This window comes from Aethalodelphis obliquidens, unplaced genomic scaffold, assembly GCF_003676395.1.
Source record: "Aethalodelphis obliquidens isolate GAN/ISIS:26980383/991018 unplaced genomic scaffold, ASM367639v1 scaffold3, whole genome shotgun sequence".
Taxonomy (NCBI): Eukaryota; Metazoa; Chordata; class Mammalia; order Artiodactyla; family Delphinidae; genus Aethalodelphis; species Aethalodelphis obliquidens.
In genome coordinates, this window is record NW_020837947.1 from 73,874,339 (window position 1) to 73,893,931 (window position 19,593).

Below are 19,593 nucleotides of genomic sequence, written 5' to 3' on the forward strand. Positions count from 1 at the left end.
TGTGACCACCTAGAGGGGTGGGATAGGGAGGATGGGAGGGAGGGATATGCAAGAGGGAAGAGATATGGGGACATATGTATATGTATAACTGATTCACTTTGCTATAAAGCAGAAACTAATACACCATTGTAAAACAATTATACTCCAATAAAGATGTTAAAAAAATAATAAAATTACTCGTTAAATACTGTTGTACCCAACCTTCCCCGGACCTCTGCCCCTCATATTACTGAAGATCTAAAGATTAACAGTCTACATTAGAAAGTCAATATACTATTATAATATTGGTTTATAATATTTGTCTATATTTGTCAATATATTTGTTATAATATTAATAGAATATTTCTATCTAAGTAGAAGATAAAATTAACTTTCCATAAATAAAATTAGGTGCTAAACTTTGATATTACTGAAGCCATGGTTATTATTGGGAGCATGTGTGGACAGCATAAATGGGTATAATAAGTCCCAATACCACAAGGGAGTAATCAGAGAGGTGTCCTGGGAGCCACAGTGGTTGAAGGTCACAGCCAGATGATAACCTCGACCTTAAGGCAAAAAGGACTGCAGAAGAGTGAGAAAGGAGATGAACTGGAGCAAATAGAGAAAACCACAAGAAAAGGTAGGTCCTGAAAAATGAATATAATTAGATGCACAGAGGCAAAAAGTTGGCATTCTAAGCAGTGGTGTAGCACGTATGACTGATGGAAAAGTCAATACGAGTAAGCAAAGAGCACCATGTGTCATCCTACAGGATGCACTGAGAGGGCACAGCATCACTTGTATGGATTCCTGACAAAATACCGGCATAACCTGAATTTAATCATGAAGAAAGACACTCTTCAAGAGAGTGAACTAAATATAGAGATCATGACAGACAAAAAAGAGAAAGTATCTGTTCCAAAATAAAGGAGACTAGGGAAAGGTAACAATAAGTGGAGATTCTGTATGGGTCCCTGATCCATAAAAGAACATAAGTGGGGACTTCCCTGGCGGTCCAGTGGTTAAGACTCTATGCTTCCACTGCAGGGGGCGCGGGTTCGATCCCTGGTCGGAGAACTAAGGTCCCGCATGCCATGTGGTGCGACCAGACCATTAAAAAAAAAAAAAAAAAAAAAAAACCAATGTAAGTGGGACTATTAATGAAATTTGAATTATGTGTGTAGCAGAGTTAACAGTATTGTATCTGCTAATTTCGTAGTTTTCATCATTACTGCTGTGGTTACGCATGAGGTTAATAACCAGGGAAGCTGAGAGAGGGGTACATAGGAATTCTTTGTACAATTTCTGCAACCTTTCTACTTGGACATATTTCAAAATGAAACATTTAATGAAATATTTAATATTAAATTTTTTAAAAGGAGGTGGCCTACCTTAGCAAGCCTCACATAGATTTGGGGAAATTAAAGCGTGATACGTTGGGCAGGTACACCAAATTAGAAACGTCCTTGAAAACCAACTATGGGAAACTGAGCTTATACAAGCCATAATAGAGGCACTGTAGATTGGCAGTGCCTTGTAAAACAAGCTGTGTGTGTGGAAATGTTAGTACAAATAGAGAAAATGAGGATATTAATAAAGCTATCCAGCTATAGAAGAAGTGCAGCTGCATTTGGTGTTGTTTTTGTGACCTCCTGATCTATCTGGATGAATTGAAGCGAGTTCTGACTATCCAATGACATGAAGATGTGAAGACACAAATTTAGTATCTGTGTTTGCATGCCCATCAGCTTTTTGCTAGAGACTCTTAACCACTGAACAAAAACCAATAACACATCAAACTGTCTAAATATAAATACACCATCAAGTTAGAATCAGCAAATATCTTACATGTGTCCTGGAGACTTCTCACACTAACTTTTACAGATAAGATATGATTTTAAGATTTCAAATGTTTTTATAAGTGTAATTGTTTCAGATCGTTTTGTCTTATCACTGAAAAGTAAAAAAAAAAAAAAATTTTAACCAATATTTTTTACTGAATAGCTATACTAGGGTGACACAAAAATTCCTGGACCCATTGCAATTCAAATGCATGCTAATTCTTTTTCTTTGATAATTAGTTATTTTGAAAATCCCACATTTCCAGTACTTGGAATGAGACACAATGAGGCACAATGAGACAAATTAGATTTCTTCTCAAAATCATTTGCAAACATATAGCACAAAAGCAAAGACATGATAAGGCAACCATCATATTCCTTACACCAGGGGTCCCCAACCTTAGCAAGAGCTGGCCCACCTTAGCAAGCCTCACATAGATTTGGGGAAATTAAAGCGTGATACGTTGGGCAGGTACACCAAATTAGAAACGTCCTTGAAAACCACGGATCAGTACCAGTCCACGGCCTGTTACGAACCAGGCTGCACAGCAGGAGGTGAGCAGCAGGCAAGTGAGCAAAGCATTGTTCGCATTACCTCCTGAACCATCTCCCTCCTCCTCCACCCCCATGCCCCCCACCCCCGGTCCGTGGAAAAACTGTCTTCCACGAAACTGGTCCCTGGTACCAAAAAGGTTGGGGACCACTGCCTTACACAATTTCGATGTTAGCCTCATTACATTTTCCTGTCTCATTTAATGTAACAGAAAATCTTTTAGGAGATGGATATCATTTCACAATGTGCATCAGTATACTTAGTGTATATGCAAAAATTCAACCACACTTGTAACATACCTTGTGTAATCTCTGCAATTACTCTTCAGGGTTATTTTTCCTCACGTACTCTCTACTGTGCAGCATTGACTAACTTAGCAAAAGTTCTCCCATCAACCATTTCACTAGCAATTGTCCACTTTTCATGTTTAAGATACTAGATTTCCTTTAGTAAATAGTTTCCAATAGATTTTCTATATGGCAAGGAGACACGAATGAACTTCATTTATATAGAGTCTAACAAGATAAACTGGCAAAATGGCAAAGAAATAATGGAATGCTTAGTTAAGGGGCATTATTTTAAAGCCGTTCTCCATCAGCATGTCGAGAATTTAAAAGAGAAAAAAAGAATCACCCAACAAAACCAATTATGTGTAAGTAGAAAAAGAACATATTAATTTTCACAGTCAATTGTAAAATCACCATTATTTTATGAACCACTGAGAAAGAAAAAACTGCCAATTAAACTGACAGAACATTTAGAATTTTTATTTCATTCTTATTGAAAGGAAAATATTAGATTTAATCAGATGTGGATATTATATATCACCTTTATATATACATTATAACAAAATGTAAGCAAAATTAGTTAAGCAATTCCTCAAACTCTTTTACTTTCAGAATCTAATTCTGCCCACTCACTTTTTGACTTAAAATTGTCAGTGTACATGTTCTCTACAGAATATCATTTTCTGTGTCACCAAGCACATCGGTGATGCAGCACTTTTTAAATGAATCCATTAAGAAATTAAAAGATAGGTAAGGGCTTTCAAGCTACCTTGATATTGATTTAATAGCTCCTCACGGGTAATACTGTATTTATGGAAACTGAGGGACTAAAGATACAAAAATGTGATGTAGAAAATATCTATAATAATACTTTAATGTTTTAAAGTCATTGACTCAATATAAGGTACTGTATTTCATTGATTCTAATACGTCCTTTACCCCTCACATTTTAACATCTCTGAAACTGGAATGTGGCTTAACAATCAATAGCATCTTGCAATCATCTTATCCAGTGGCCACTATTACCTACTCATGCACAAATCTCAAAATAGTCAACTAGTACCAGTACCTACAGAATGGGTATTCACAGCTTAGAATAAAATTTCAGAGATGCCAGAGAACTACTCTTTTAACAATTAGGTTCTAAGTGGTTGTGATTGGGTAGAAGGGTGGAGAAAGTGGAGAATCATAGTTCAGTGATCTTTTAGAAGCAGGAATCAAAAACAGGCTGTTTTAAATACTGAGTTAGCTCATTCACAGCAGCACTATTTATAATAGCCAAGATATGGAAGCAACCTAAATGTCCATCAACAGATGAATGGATAAAAAAACTATGGTATATATATACAATGGAATATTACTCAGTCACAAAAAAAGAATGAAATAATGTCATTTGCAGCAGCTTGGATAGACCTAGAGATTATCTAGGTGAAGTAAGCTAGACAGAGATAAATATCATATGATATTGCTTATATGAGGAATCTAATCCAAAAAAAAAAAAAGATACAAATAAACTTATTTCCAAAACAGAAAGAGACTCAGAGACATAGAAAACAGACTTATGGTTACCAAAGGGAAAAGGAGAGTGGGGGGAGGGATAAATTAGGAGTTTGGGATTAACATGTACACACTACTATATATAAAATAACCAACAAGGACCTACTGTATAGCACAGGAAACTATACTCAATATTTTGTAATAACCTATAAGGGAAGCGAATCTGAAGAATATATATTTATATACACTTAATATAACGTAATATAATATATAAAACTAAATCACTGTGCTGTACACCTGAAACTAACATGATATTGTAAATACGTCAATAAATAAATAAATAAATATCAATACAATTCCCAAACATTAGCTCTTATCCACTGACTTCCTAAATGCAAAGAATGGACAGAAAAAAAATCACTGGAACACACCAGCAAAAAACAATACTTCTAAGAATAAGAAAGACACATTGGAACTATGTGATACATCTATCAGACTGCAAGATTCACCCTTGCGTATGTAACGCTGAAGAGTAGCTACTGACTTTGAACCACAATCCAATCAGGAAAACAAACTTCTCTAGAGGAATTTAATTCAGGGACTCTGTTAGGAAGATGTTGAAAATGCTGCTGTAGCAAATGGTGAAATAATGCAACTCAGAGATCAGGAAACAGATACCACCTCTGGGCTGGACCCAGTCACCCACAAGAGCCACTAGCTGTGCTGGAACCACCCTGTGCTGCTGCTGAGCAGGACAGTCCCCACAAAAGGCCCGTCAAGGCTGCCGACATCAAGGCTGCAGAACGAGAACAGAGTCTCGTCAATGCCACGACTGGAGACGCCTCCAAAACTACAATGGCCTCCTTCCTCTCCACCTTCATCCCACCTTCTAAACAAGCGCACGTACTGTCCATTGACAGACTCTTGCTGAAACTTAGATCGCCAGGACGTCAAGAAAATGCAGTTTACTAATTTCCAACCCCTTTCCAAGTACTACAGAGGAGAACAGAGAACGACAAGTATGGAGATGAGAGCCATCTGATAAATATGCAACAGGCTTACCTTATAAATAGTATTAAGAGAAGAAAAAGTCACCTTTGGTAAGAAATAAAGGAAACCACAATATAGTAATAACAACAAAAAAAGCTACTACTTATCAAGCCCTTTCTACAAACCAGACACTGTTTCAAGCAGCTTTTTTTTTTTTTTTGGCTGCGACATGCGGAATCGAACCATGCCCCCTGCAGTGGAAGCACGGAGTCTTAACCACTGGACCACCAGGGAAGTCCCTGTTTCAAGCATCTTAAATGTATCATCTCCTTTCATCCTCACAATCAACATGATTGATATTAGATTTATCCCAATTCTACAGATAAGAAAACTCAGGCACAGAGATATTAAGTAACTTGGTAAAGTTATAAAATAATAAGTGGTAACTTTGGGATCCAAGCTGACAACCACTATGTTACACTGTGCAGAAATCTGCCCAAAGTGGATTTCCATAGAAATATTAAATTTGAACACGTATCAGACTTGACCTTCACCATAAGCCTTAAAAATCATAGCAACAACTACATATTTTAAGAAAGAGGATGTTATGTTTGTCATATTTTTAAAAAATTGACAATGAAATCCTAAGAATAAATGCTGTTTTTCCTGAGACCAATCAACTATTAAATCTAGAATTCTCACTCACCTGCAGCAAATCACTCCCATTTTCTCAAATTTATACACTAATTGGGCTTTTTATTCGATAAATCAAATATTCTTTAAAATCTCCACATACATATCAACCCAGTACCTGCCTCTGTGAATGACTGTATGTCACCCCTCTGTTAGAAATATATATTTTTCTTTTACATAAATTCCTTTATAACAAATCATGGATTAAAACTACCAAATTACTAAGGATGCTGGGCATACTTATACAGGCGGAAACTGTAATCTGCAGTCCAGTGATTTAAGAAAGACAAATATCATTTATTTAATAATCATTTCATACCCCAAGACATACTCAGTGCTTGACATAAAGATAAATTAGGTAGAATCCATAAATTCAAGGACAACATTGAAAGATGCTGAAAGAATCAAGAAAATATTAATGGATGTTTCAAATTGAGAAAAATTCCCCAACTGTAACTTTTACAAACCTGACAACTCTATTTCTATCTGTGAAAAGTGAATATATACAAAAATTCCTAAATAACCTAGTGGCCTTAAGAGTTTAACGTTTCCTACTTATCTAACCTATTAGCATGGGCAGACCTCAGTTTACACAGCTTCAACTTTTGCTCAACACACACTTATATGTATTGAAAATGAAAAACCTGGGAATTCCCAGGTGGTCCAGTGGTTAGGAGTCTGTACTTTCACTGCCGAGGGCCCGGGTTCAATCCCCTGGTCAGGGAACTAAGACCTCATAAGCCACGTGGCGTGGCCAAAAAAAAAAAAAAAAGAAAAAGAAAAACCTAGAAGGGCTTTTTGTGTGCCTTTTACTCCGAATTTGAAATTCTGTAGGTCAACTATGAAAACGTCAGCTCAAAACATCCCTATATGTTAGTCAATAGTTCAGTTTTGATGATGTTAATAATATCATTAATAATATCATGACAATGGATAGCAATGTTTCTATACTACTATTATATTTGCCCTCAATATTTTGTAAGTAAAAAACAGAAAAACAAACACACTGATGCCACCAAAGAAAATACTGTAAAACTGAGATCAACAAAGAAATCATTTGGTACACTGCACACAAATTTTTCACCTGACTTGGATGCTTGATGCATTTAAGTCACTTGAATTGTTCAATTCAGAAAGAAAAAAAAAATGAAAGAGACATATATATAATGCTGGTAACTATGTCACTGACAACTATATCTAAAAGGTGAGGTTCAAACTGGAATTTTTATATTTCCTCTCTTGATAAAGAACTCTATTAAATGTAAGTCAATCTTTGACTTTCAGACATCTGATTTGGTTCACATTTTGAGAAACACATTAGGAACTACCTGTAATTAAGAAGTAGAGGACTCTGGCTTGGTTTAACATGATACAATGTGCATCCAAATATGCTGGGATATGTTATAAATCCTAAATAATCTTCGTAAGAATCCCTGACAGGTTAAAAACATTCCACAGTGGCCCTCATGTTACCATGTACCTAGCAACTATTCCTTCTCACCTTCTTATAAAATCTGAATTGTCCAACCAACAGATACAAAAATCACAAGAATGATTCCTCTCTCTTCTGGAAACCATTTTGGACCAATTATTCCTGAAACTGGTTGCTCGTTGGCTGCCCTCTCTTGCTAAATCTCTAAGAAATCTTATACCCCGCTCTCTCTCCTGAATCAGAACACTCTTTCTGAGGGTGCTCATGGCTCAACATTCCAAATAAAGGCTTAGGCTTATGGTGTTCATATTAAAATAAATTATCGAAGCTTTGTAAATAATAACTATAGAAACATCTTTTAATATGCTACTATCATTTATTAAGCATCTGTTATGTGTCAGGCATTATTCTAAATATTTTATAGGTTTTAAAATATTTAATCAAATGATACTGTGAAGAAAAGTTTATGCTACTAAACTTGAAAATCCAGAGAGAATATATATTACAAAAAGATATAGATGACCAATATTTACTCAAGAATAGAATAGATAGTAGACCAACAACCAGAAACGATACTGAAAAGGAAGTAAAAGATGTCCCGCACCAGAAACAGACAGTTTTATAAGTAAATTATCTTAAACCTTATAGAACAGATAATACCTAGTTATTCAATCCGGTCTGAAGCACAGAAAAAGAAAGCAGCCCAGTTCATTCTACAAGGAAGGATAAACTACAGACCAATATTACATATAAATATATATTCATGTTCACACATACAAGAAAGAAAACTATGGTCTAACTTTATTTATGAACATAAAGGTCTTTTTTAAAATCTTCTAATTGAATCCAGCAATAAGTTGAAAGAGTAATGCATCATGATCAAGTAGAATTTATCCCAGGAATACAAGAATTACTCAACATTAGGAAATATGTTAATGAAATTCACATCATCAAGACATGAAAGAAGAAAGACCACATAATCCTCTCATCAGACAGCTAAAAAGAATTTGATAAAATTCAACACCTTGGGAGAAATGGGAGGAAGGGGCCCGTGACTTAGAAATAAAGAGTACCGAATGGGTTCCAAGTTAAGAAAGAATGAGACATTTAAGAAGTACAAACTATTATATATAAAATAAGCTGCAAGGATATATTGTACAGCACAGGGAATATAGTCAATATTTTATAACTTTAGACTGTGAATCACTATACTGTACATCTGTAACATATAATATTGTATATCAACTATACTTCAATAAAATTTTTTAAAAGGATGAGACAGTTCTAATAAAGAAAAAAGAAATGTCTCATCAATTATTGGGGAAAAAAAGAACTATAACTATCATTAGCTATAGAGGATAAGATTTTCTGCCTAGAATATCTAAGATAACTAACTGAAATATCATTAGAGAATTGAGTAAGGTCTCCAAATGTCAATACTAACATACAAAATCAATAGCTTTCTATATACCAGTAATAACCAATTAGAAATATGTAATGGAAAAATATCCTACCTGTAATAGCAAAAAAAAAAAAAAAAATATATATATATATATATATATATATATGAAAAACCTAGTAATAACCCTAACAACAAAATGTGCCAAACCTAATGGAAATATCTACACAATTTATTCATGAACATAAAAAGTGTGAATAAATGGAGACAACCATGTTCTTGGAAAAGAAGAATCATTAGAGTTAAGATGTAAAGAATAGGGAAAAAAATGTTCTAATGTTTTCTGCCCACTTAAAAAAAAAAAACTTTAGGGACTTCCCTGGTGGCACAGTGGTTAGAGATCCACCTACCAACGCAGGGGACCTGGGTTCAAGCCCTGGTCTGGGAAGATCCCAGATGCCGCAGAGCAGCTAAGCCCATGCGCCACAACTACTGAGCCTGTGCACTAGAGCACTAGAGCCCGTTCTCTGCAACAAGAGAAGCCACCGCAATGAGAAGGCTGTGCACCACAACTAAGAGTTGTCCCCACTCGCCACAACTACAAAAAGCCCACACAGCAATGAAGACCCAACACAGCCAAAAATAAATAAATTTATTAAAAAAAATTTTTTTAAACTATGTATATTTTTCCAAATAATTTATCTTTGGAAACAAACATAAATATTTCCAAATAATAGGATAAATGCTGCTCTCAATGACAACCAGCCTATGGGTATAGATGTAATGGTGACATTTACCAAAAGGTAACATGAAACTGCTGAGATCCAGTTCTTTCAAGGGGGACTTCTAATAAACAGACTAATAAGACACTTTTTATAACAGAATACAGAAAAAAAAGTTTGAAAAATATAAGAATAGGCAAAATTCTGATACACAAGAGAATAAAAATGCAAGGGTTTTATTCTTAGTATCCCCAACTTAAATGTCTTACAAAAATTTCAGCTTTCAGGCTATAAATAGTTACCTATTGAGTCTTGTCTCCCCACAATATCTGTGTCAGTAATACGTGATCCTTCTAATTTTTCACTAGCTGCCATTTGGAGACTTGCAGTGTCTGCCTTAATCAATTATTTATTACTTGGAGCTTAATCAAAGAATATAAGAGGCTTACAGAAAATAAGAATAAAATTAAGAAATATAGGTTTTAAAGTTTATAATACAAAAAACAGAGGCTTATAATTTTCTCCTTCCACATGCCCAAATATATATATATAGGGATGTTTACCTCAACACTGTTTAGAATGGGCAGAAATTTAGAGACAACTTGACAATCCATAACAGGAGAAAAAATAAATTATGGTACATCCCAAGAAACTTTATAAGGTAAAAATCAGCTAAATTTTTGTGAACTGACATTGAAAATGTATCCAAAATAAATTGGTAAGAAAAGCAAGTTACAGAATGGTTATAACATGCTTATTTTTATTATTTGCGTATATATGTTCGATATATTCACATATTTGTATAAATGTAAATGCATGGAAAAAGATTTGCAAAGTTGCAGAACAATGTTTATAGTATGATCTTACATAACTCTGTTTATATGTAAGTGTGTTCTATACATTCACATATATATAAAGATAAATGCATAGAAAAAGGTCTGAGGAAGGGAGTTGGGTAGGAGTTGGGTAGTTGGGTAGGGAAAAAGGAACTTTCACTTTTTATTCTATACACATTCTATAGCTTTGTGATAACTGAACTTTTTACAAAGAGTGCATGATTCATGATATTAAATTTTATTAAACACAACCAAAAAAATACATCACTCTTTATCATGTAGTATAAACTCAGGCATTAAGAATATATCCAGTTGGATTAAGCCAATGATGAAAAATAGACATCTGTTTAATGTCCAAAATTATCCTGAAAAGTGAATGAACAGGGCTTCCCTAGTGGCGCAGTCGTTAAGAATCTGCCTGTCAATGCAGGGGACACAGGTTCGAGCCCTGGTCCAGGAAGATCCCACATGCCACGGAGCAACTAAGCCCGTGCGCCGCAACTACTGAGCCTGTGCTCTAGAGCCCGCGAGCCACAACTACTGAACCCGTGTGCCACAACTACTGAAGCCCACGTGCCTAGAGCCCGTGCTCCGCAATAAGAGAAGCCACCGCAATGATAAGCCTGTGCACCTCAATGAAGAGTAGCCCCCGCTTGCTGCAATTAGAGAAAGCCCATGCGCAGCAACGAAGACCCAACACAACCAAAAATAAATAAATTAAATAAATAAATTTTAAAAAAGAAGTGAATTAACAATATAAAGAATGTGCCAGAGTATAAGAAAATTCCATAGGGTTCTATTCCATGAATATTTCAACTTATCAGGTCAATCACAGAGGATATATAAACAAATTCAAAGGTAATCTTGCACTTCAAGTTGCAAACCTGCTGATTCTTCCTGCTACTCAATACTAGATCAAGGCCTTCTCACCACAAAATAGAATAATAATCTATTCACTGCATTCCATGCTCATTTTAAATTTACAATAAGTGCTGCTCCAGAAGGTTAAGACTGAAGTCTATGTGAACAATTCATACAGTAGAAACAAATATGAAATTAAAAAACATGAAAGGTAAAAGGTCACTTATAATCAAATAAATGAAAACTGAAATAAATTGACAGTAATAAAATGTTTAAACTTGTAGATAAAAGTCTAGCAGTATGTACAACAAAAAGTCAACAGTAGTCAGGGGATGGATTTATGAGCTCCTTCTATCATCGCTTTTGTACTTTTCAGGAGTTTCAACAAACACATATGAAAGCTTGAAAAATAGCCATAATCCTTTAACCTGTATCCACACCCTTTGCACTGTGACTTTGCAGTTGTTCCCATGAAGAGATGGAATCTCTTTGCCCTCCTTCTGAACTTGGGCTGGTGTTGTGACTTGCTTCAGCCAACACACTCTAGCATAAGAGACTGTGTGCCAGCTCCTAGCCTATGACTCGAGAGCCTTGCATGCTTGTGCTTGGTCCCTTGTGACATCTGCTTCTACCGTGTGAACAAGTCCAAGCTAACCTGCTGGAGGATGAGAGACAGGAAGACCAAAGATCACCCACCGCAGCTCCAGATACATGAGATAGCCCAACTAAGATCAGCAAATCCAACCCACACTTGACTTGCAACTCATGGCAGACCTATGATGGAGCCCAGGTGAAACCTGAACTATCCAGGTGAGTTCAGCCTGTATCACTGGCCTGTACATGAGCTGTACAGAAAGTTGATTTAAGCCAGTAAGTGGCTCGTTAAGCATCAAAGCTTGCCAGTAGAGCGTGCAATACCTTTATAATGAGAAAAATTGATCTTTTTTAAGAAAGTAATGTGAGGCATTGCTAACCACTTAACTATAATGTTGTTTACACTGAAATATTAAAATATCTTATTTTCAATAGGTATATATATTTTTAATTGAAAAAAAAAGAAGAAAACTAAAGTACCTCAACAGGGTAATTAAATTCCTTTTTTTCAATAGGTGTATGTCTTTTTAATTGAAAAAAAAAAAGAAAACTAAAGTACCTCAACAGGGTAATTAAATTCCTTTGGAGTTTCAAGTTGCATTTAGCAAACCTTAATGCTGCCGTCATATATGCAGTTAAATAGCTGATATAAAAATAGATATTTTCATCACATGTTAAAGAAATGATAGAACTAAGTTATCCTTGGAAGGCACATCCACCACCAGCAGTGCTGACTGAGAACTTTCACTGTGCCAGTATCGTTACATCTACTCATTTCATTTTTAAGTCAACTTGATAAGATAGGTATTATCATTCTCCTCATTGTACAGCTGAGCAAACTAAAACAGAGAGGTTAAGCAGCTTGCCAAAAGTCACCTAACTAGTAAGTGGTGGAGTCAGTACTTCCAACTCAGTCAGACTGGTTCCAAAATCTACAATCTTAACCATTTTAATTGACGGCCCCAAGAATCGACAGTCTGGGGAAAAGAGAAACCAGACTGACCACCTAATGTGTCTGAACATAAAGAAAACACGAGATTATGTTGAGGAGATTAAGAACTATATTAGTAATGGAAACATGAGAAATCAAGCAAATGAAAAGAGAAGGAAGAGAAAAAAGCATTTCAGAGAAAACAGAGTTGGATACCAAAGTGGAAATAAAAGAATGCATTTTTTTTTTGGCTCAGTTGTGAATCACACCAATATAGTAATAGCAATGGAACCGCTAAGTAATGATCTGATCCAAAATTACACTATAACTCTATAGAGATATTTTTTAAAGTTTGGATATTGTGAAGAGGAGGAATGGCACATGCTGGGGGAAAGGAGTTTAATTAAAAATAGCTAAATTCTAGTAAGAAGTTAAAATAATAATGCCTAAAATTGTAAAAAGCAGTGTAAGCAAATTAGTTATAAATATGATGATATATTACAAGAAACTACTAGAAATGATTGCCGGTGGGGAGAGAAGCATGGATTTGGTAAAGGCTGAGGTATGGAACTACTATTTTTGGTTACATTATTTGCTTTTTTAAGTTCTGTGTATCATTTTAATTTCAAAGCTAGCAAATGTAACAAATGAATTTTCTCTCCTTATGGATGGAACTTAATTCTCGTCAGTGAGCATGCCGTTCTAGCTTGCACAAAAATAATGTGTTAACGATGCCCACCAAAAAAAATTTAAAATAGAAAATACAAATTCGTTTTCTGTGTACACTGATATCTGGCAAAAATATTTTTAAAGTCTTCTACCATTCAAAAACTACTTAAAGCAATTTTCTTCTCTTCAGAATGTATGAATTCATATATAATTCATGTATTTGCTCAAAAAAATAAAACAGAACGAAAAAACCCTCAATATCCTTATGACCTATTTTTGCCTAAAAGAGTAGAGTAAATTCAGGAAATAAGGCAGCACAGGCTTTTAGTCTTACTTCTCACTAGAAGAACCACAGATGAAAGCCATATTTACTTCAGTATCACTGATGTCCTGAATCATTCAATTATAAAATCAAAAAGTTCAAAACACATACAGGAACAGCTTCTCCACAAGACGCCTACATCTGATAATGTCACTGACTCATTCTTTTTGAATCATAACTAGTTTGTACATTTTTGACACTGTCTAGATTGCTCTTCCTTATCTACCTTTTCTAAATATCCCTCTGCCACTTTTAAAAAGTTTAATTGCATTTACTTATTTATTTATTTTTATATTTTATTCATTTTTGGCTGCATTGGGTCTTCGCCGCTGTGCGGGCTTTCTCTAGTTGCAGCTAGCGGGGGCTACTCTTCGCTGCTGTGCGCAGGCCTCTCACTGCGGTGGCTTCTCCCGTTGCGAAGCACGGGCTCTAGGCGCGCGGGCCTCAGTAGTTGTGGCACGTGGGCTCGGTAGTTGTGGCTCGTGGGTTCCAGAGCGCAGGCTCAGCAGCTGTGGCACACGGGCCCAGTCGCTCCACAGCATGTGGGATCCTCCTGGACCAGGGCTCGAACCCGTGTCCTCTACATTGGCAGGCGGATTCCCAACCACTGAGCCACCAGGGAAGTCCCTAATTGCATTTAAATGTCATCATTAGAATAAGCGATCCAGAAGTACTATTTAGTTACGTTTTCTTTCTAAATTTAGAAGGTACAAGTTTTATATCTACTGTATATTTGAGGTAAGCAGAAACGGAATTTGAGAAAATTGCTCTGTAAAGAATGGATGATTGACCTCTTTTTACTTTCCTCTTTGTAGTTTGTAAAGTGAATGGCTGAACTGAAGAAATCCTTTCTAAATGTTGTAGACTAGACATAGAGGAGAGTGACCACAGCACAGATATTTGAACATAGAACAGTATATGGGGACCAGGTCCAAAAATGAGGGGTCAGATAGGTCGAGAAGAGCTGTGACAGGGACAAATGATTTCACCCCCTCTCTCTGAAATGCAGACAGACTACATTTCTCAGCTGCCCTTGCCTCTAGCTGGGGACATAAGACTAAGTCCCTTAATGATAGCACAGAGCAAAGGCTCCCAAACCCCACCTGTGGCCACAATGTACCGTGTCATATGGTTTTTATACCTTTCTAAGAAGAAAATTAATCCTATGCCAATGGAGAAGTTAACGCAGTCAGTACATGGTCAAACTTTGGACTATATACTACAGGTGGGATTCACTGCCTTAATGAATGGCTATTGATAGCATATATTTCCATTCAATCACAAAATGGATCATTTTAATTCTGCAGGAATTTTTTTTTTTAAGTAGCATATTTCTTGGTATGAAACTAGGACACTGGAGCAAATTGTTTCATTGATGCCCTCCACTCAACAGTGTTTAAATAGGATGTAAAATAGGGTAATCTTAGAAAGAAGGCTGCCTCTGGGGTCAGAACATCTTGGTTTAAAACCTAACTCTATCACTCATTCCTCTGTGAACAAGTTTCTTAAACTCTCTCAACTTCAGTTTCAGGATAATACCACCTGGCAGAGGTTTTGTGACAATTAAATGCAACCATCTGTGCCATACATACCCAATACCTGACTCTAGACTGTCTGGGTTTGAATCCTGTTTGTGTGGATTTGGGCAAATTGTTTAACTTCTCTAATCCTCAGGTTCCTCACGGATAAAATGGTGATAGTAACAGAATTTCTGGCAAGGCTGTTGTATTAAATGAAATAGTCCATTAGCCTATACAATATAGTGCTGTGTCTAGTACAGAAGCGTTAAAAAAAAGTGCAGGGCTTCCCTGGTGGCTCAGTGGTTGAGAGTCTGCCTGCCGATGCAGGGGACACGGGTTCGTGCCCCGGTCCGGGAAGATCCCACATGCCACGGAGCAACTAAGCCCATGCGCCACAACTACTGAGCCTGCGTGACACAACTACTGAAGCCCACGTGCCTAGAGCCTGTGCTCCGCAACAAGAGAAGCCACCGCAATGAGAAGGCTGCCCATCAAAAGGAAGAGTAGCCCCTGCTGGCCGCAACTAGAGAAAGCCCACACGCAACAACAAAGAGCCAACGCAGCAGAAAATAAATAAAAGAAATTTAAAAAAAAAAAAAAAAAAAGAAAGAAGGAATCCAGAGAACCTTAGGAACTAACCTAAAGAATGGGAATGGCGAGGATTTCCACTTTGGGTGTCTATTTCTCTCCCTTCCTCTCATCCACAGCGAACATGTATGCTTGACCTTGCAGCTAGCAGGGGCTACTTCTCTTCTACTAGAGACCACCGTTTACCAAGTGGCAGGGGACGTGGCTGCAGTCCCATGTCACCCCAGACAAACCGCCCACAGAAAGTGCAGCCTTGTCTCCACATAGAAAGTCCCAGAAGAGAAGTCAGAATAGCTGGGCTGGAGCCACATAGCCATTCCCCGAGATGATGGAGGTCAGATAAGACAGCTGGCAGCCCCTTCAGAACCAAATGGAGTGGACCCAGAACAGTGCCCATGGGAGGACTGTGCCCCACAAAGAAAATAAAGGACTTATAATAGATGCTGAAAAATTAACTACTGGGAGAGACCTGTGCACACAACCTCAAGCTAAAGCCTTGGGTAACTGTGACTCTCTATAACGGAACCAGTCTTGAACAGGATTTAGTGATATAAACGATATAGGTAAAAATTATACGTTAGGAGAAAATTCACCTTTGAGTTAGCAAGTTACCTTTTTTTGGATGCCTAATACTTTAGCTTCCTAAGGAACTCCTTACCTAGTATCCTTTAAATACTTTACTGCAGGAATCAAGGAGAGAATACAATTCCAGACTTGGGAAAATACCATCTTAATGAGGTTGCTGGAGGGGAAAATACGTAATAGCTGAGGCTTCCCTGAAATATTTCCAACTGCATCAATCTAGTTCTGATTGTAAAGAGTGGCAACTGCTAGGGAATTACTTTTCTGTCAGTAAAATTCTATTAATGAGCATTATTAGGAATCGCGCTCAACTCTGTTCCTTAGATATATTTACACTTTCTCACTGTCCCTTCATACTCAACATCTTTCCTATTTTCCTACTCGTTGTTTCTCTAGACTACATTCTGGTAAATTTTTTTGACCTTGTCTTCTAGTTTACCAGTTCTTCCTTTCTCTGTTTATAATTTCTGGTTAAACCAGAGATTTTTTTTTCTTTCATTTATTATTTTTCTTTACTAAACACTCCATTCTGTTCTTCAGATTTGCTTGTCTACTGCTTATATTCTCAAGTGCCTCCTTTTTTGATGTGACGCCTACTTTTCTGCAATGTCTATATGCTGGTTCTAATATCCGAAGTCTTGAGGGGCCTGTATGTATCTTCCTTTCCTTGTCCTTACTCAAGGGGACTCTATCTTCTTTGTGGAACTCTACCTGTAGGACTGTTCTGAAGCCTGACTTGAAGTGACTCCAGAGAGGATTTTGTTACCTCCTGACAGCTCTCTTGGGCTCCAACAACCTGGAACCACTTAAATTAAATTACCTGCTTAAGAGTTTTCACACCACACTTATGGGCACATATTGAAATTGTAATCCTGTGTAAGGGTCATATTGTGATCGGAATTCTTAGAGATTTCTTCTTTTCTCTCCACCAGCATAAAGTCAAGACAGGTAATGTTTCTTCCTGCCACTTCTGTACTTCACACTGTGGATGTGGCACGTGGAGTCCCACCTTTAAGCAAGGGCTCCTAGTACATTCTCTACCTAAAGTAGGTCCTGGACTTTGTCTCCTGTCCCCACTGTTCCATGGAGTCATCAGAGCAAAAGCTCAATGTTTCCAGGACCAGGCAAACACCTTCTGGAAGATTTGGGCATTCGCTTCTATCCCAGCGTTCTGAGGTTCACTTATTTCAAGACTCCAGAGTCCTAACTTCCAAGCCAGCTCCGTACACATTTAAAATAAACAAACAAATAGGGGTGGGATGAATTAGGAGACGGGGATTGACATATATACACTACTATGTATAAAAGAGATAACTAATGAGAACCTACTGTATAGCACAGGGAACTCTACTCAATGCTCTGTGGTGACCTAAATGGGAAGGAAACACGAAAAAGAGGGGATATATGTATACGTAGAGCTGATTCACTTTGCTGTACAGCAGAAACTAACACAACATTGTAAAGCAACTATACTCCAATAAAAATTAATAAACACACACACACACACACACCTTTTATTGCAGGGTATCTACCACTCCTCCATTACTACCAGACAAAGAAATCTTACTCTACACTTACTCTTGACCCCTCCCTCTTCTTTCCCCTTCTTAAATTTACTTAGACACAAATATTTCATACGATCTAACAAATTTCTAACCCATCTTTGTCTGCTAATTAAGCCCCCGCCATTTCTTGGACAGGCTGTTCAAACAGCCTCCTAGCTGTTTGAAGCACCTCCTATCAAAGCAATCTTTTTCTCACACTAAGCCTTGGCGGTGGTGAGAGATGGACGGAAGTTCCAGACTGCCCCCTGGGCTCTAATCCATCCAAGCAGGTTCTAGTTTGTCCTGGCTCTGCCTTGCTTCATGTCCATCTTCCCTTCCCAACAGTCTGTCCTGCAAACTTCAAGATATAGCACCAAACACAGAAACAACAACCTTTCATGGACTATTTAGCTTCTACAACTGCATATATTATATATAAATATAATACCTTCTAGTGTTTTGCTTCTGATCAAACCCTGACTGATAGAGCAGTATACAGAGATCTGTCTCACTTCTTTAAAGACCTGCAGCGTGATCCATCAAAAGAATGTAATTTAATTTACTCAACCAAGCCCAAATCCCCTAGTGACGGACGAATGGGTTATTTCCAGTCCTTGTTCTTAAAAATGGTGCTATAATGAACAGTAACATTTTCTCAGACTTTTATCAGTGCATCTCTGAAATAGATTCCTAAAAGTAGACTATGAGCCAAACCATATTATTCCTAAGAGTTCTATCCCCTCCTTAAAATGTATAACTTCTGGGCTTCCCTGGTGGCGCAGTGGTTGAGAGTCCGCCTGCCGATGCAGGGGACGCGGGTTCGTGCCCCGGTCTGGGAAGATCCCACATGCCGCAGAGCGGCTGAGCCCGTGAGCCATGGTTGCTGAGCCTGCACGTCCGGAGCCTGTGCTCCACAACGGGAGAGGCCACAACAGTGAGAGGCCTGCATACCTCAAAAAAAAATAAAAATAATTAAAAAAATAAAAAATATATAAAAATTTAAAAATGTGTAACTTCTTTTGGAAACCACGCAAGCAACTGTGACAGAGATTGGTAGTTGTCAATACGTGTCTCCCATCACTGTGTAACAATAAAATTTTTAGTCTTTAGCCTAGTACCCAACTACTTTTTTTTTTTTAAGATGTTGGGGGTAGGAGTTTTACTAATTATTTATTTTTGCTGTGTTGGGTCTTCATTTCTGTGCGAGGGCTTTCTCTAGTGGTGGCAAGTGGGGGCCACTCCTCATTGCGTTGCGCGGGCCTCTCACTGTTGCGGCCTCTCTTGTTGCGGAGCACAGGCTCCAGACGCGCAGGCTCAGTAGCTGTGGCTCACGGGCCTAGTTGCTCCGCGGCATGTGGGATCCTCCCAGACCAGGGCTCAAACCCATGTCCCCTGCATTAGCAGGCAGATTCTCAACCACTGCGCCACCAGGGAAGCCCCCAACTACTTTTTCAGCCTTCCTTGTGGCGAGGTGTGGCCCTGTAATTAAGTTCTGGCCAATGGGATGTAAGTAGATTTAATATGTGCAACTTCCAAGTCATTCTTTAAAGAGAAGATGACTCCCTTTCCCCTTCCACCTCCCTCGCCCCTTCCTGGTGGCTGGAATGTATATGTGATGTTGGGAGTGGAGCATCCATCTGGGACCATGTTGAAGACAATAGAGAAACCAGACAGAAGGTCCCTGGTACCTTGATGACTAAGGCACCACTGCACTGCCAACCAGGATGTTTATGTGAGAGAAAGATAAATT

At 37.6% G+C, this 19,593-nt stretch overlaps 1 protein-coding gene across 1 annotated transcript in view; it reads right to left on the reverse strand.

Annotated features, from left to right (window-relative positions):
* Positions 1 to 534: 534 nt before the first annotated feature.
* Positions 535 to 19,593, reverse strand: part of LOC113612201 (2-oxoisovalerate dehydrogenase subunit beta, mitochondrial-like) — a 73,483-nt gene continuing 54,424 nt past the window's right edge. Inside the window, exons 8-9 of the mRNA XM_027091875.1 lie at positions 1,461 to 1,469; positions 535 to 792 (exon numbers count right to left, since the gene is read on the reverse strand). Coding sequence (XP_026947676.1) covers positions 550 to 792; positions 1,461 to 1,469 — 252 coding nt within the window. The 3' untranslated portion in view covers positions 535 to 549. The remainder of the gene's footprint in view (positions 793 to 1,460; positions 1,470 to 19,593) is intronic.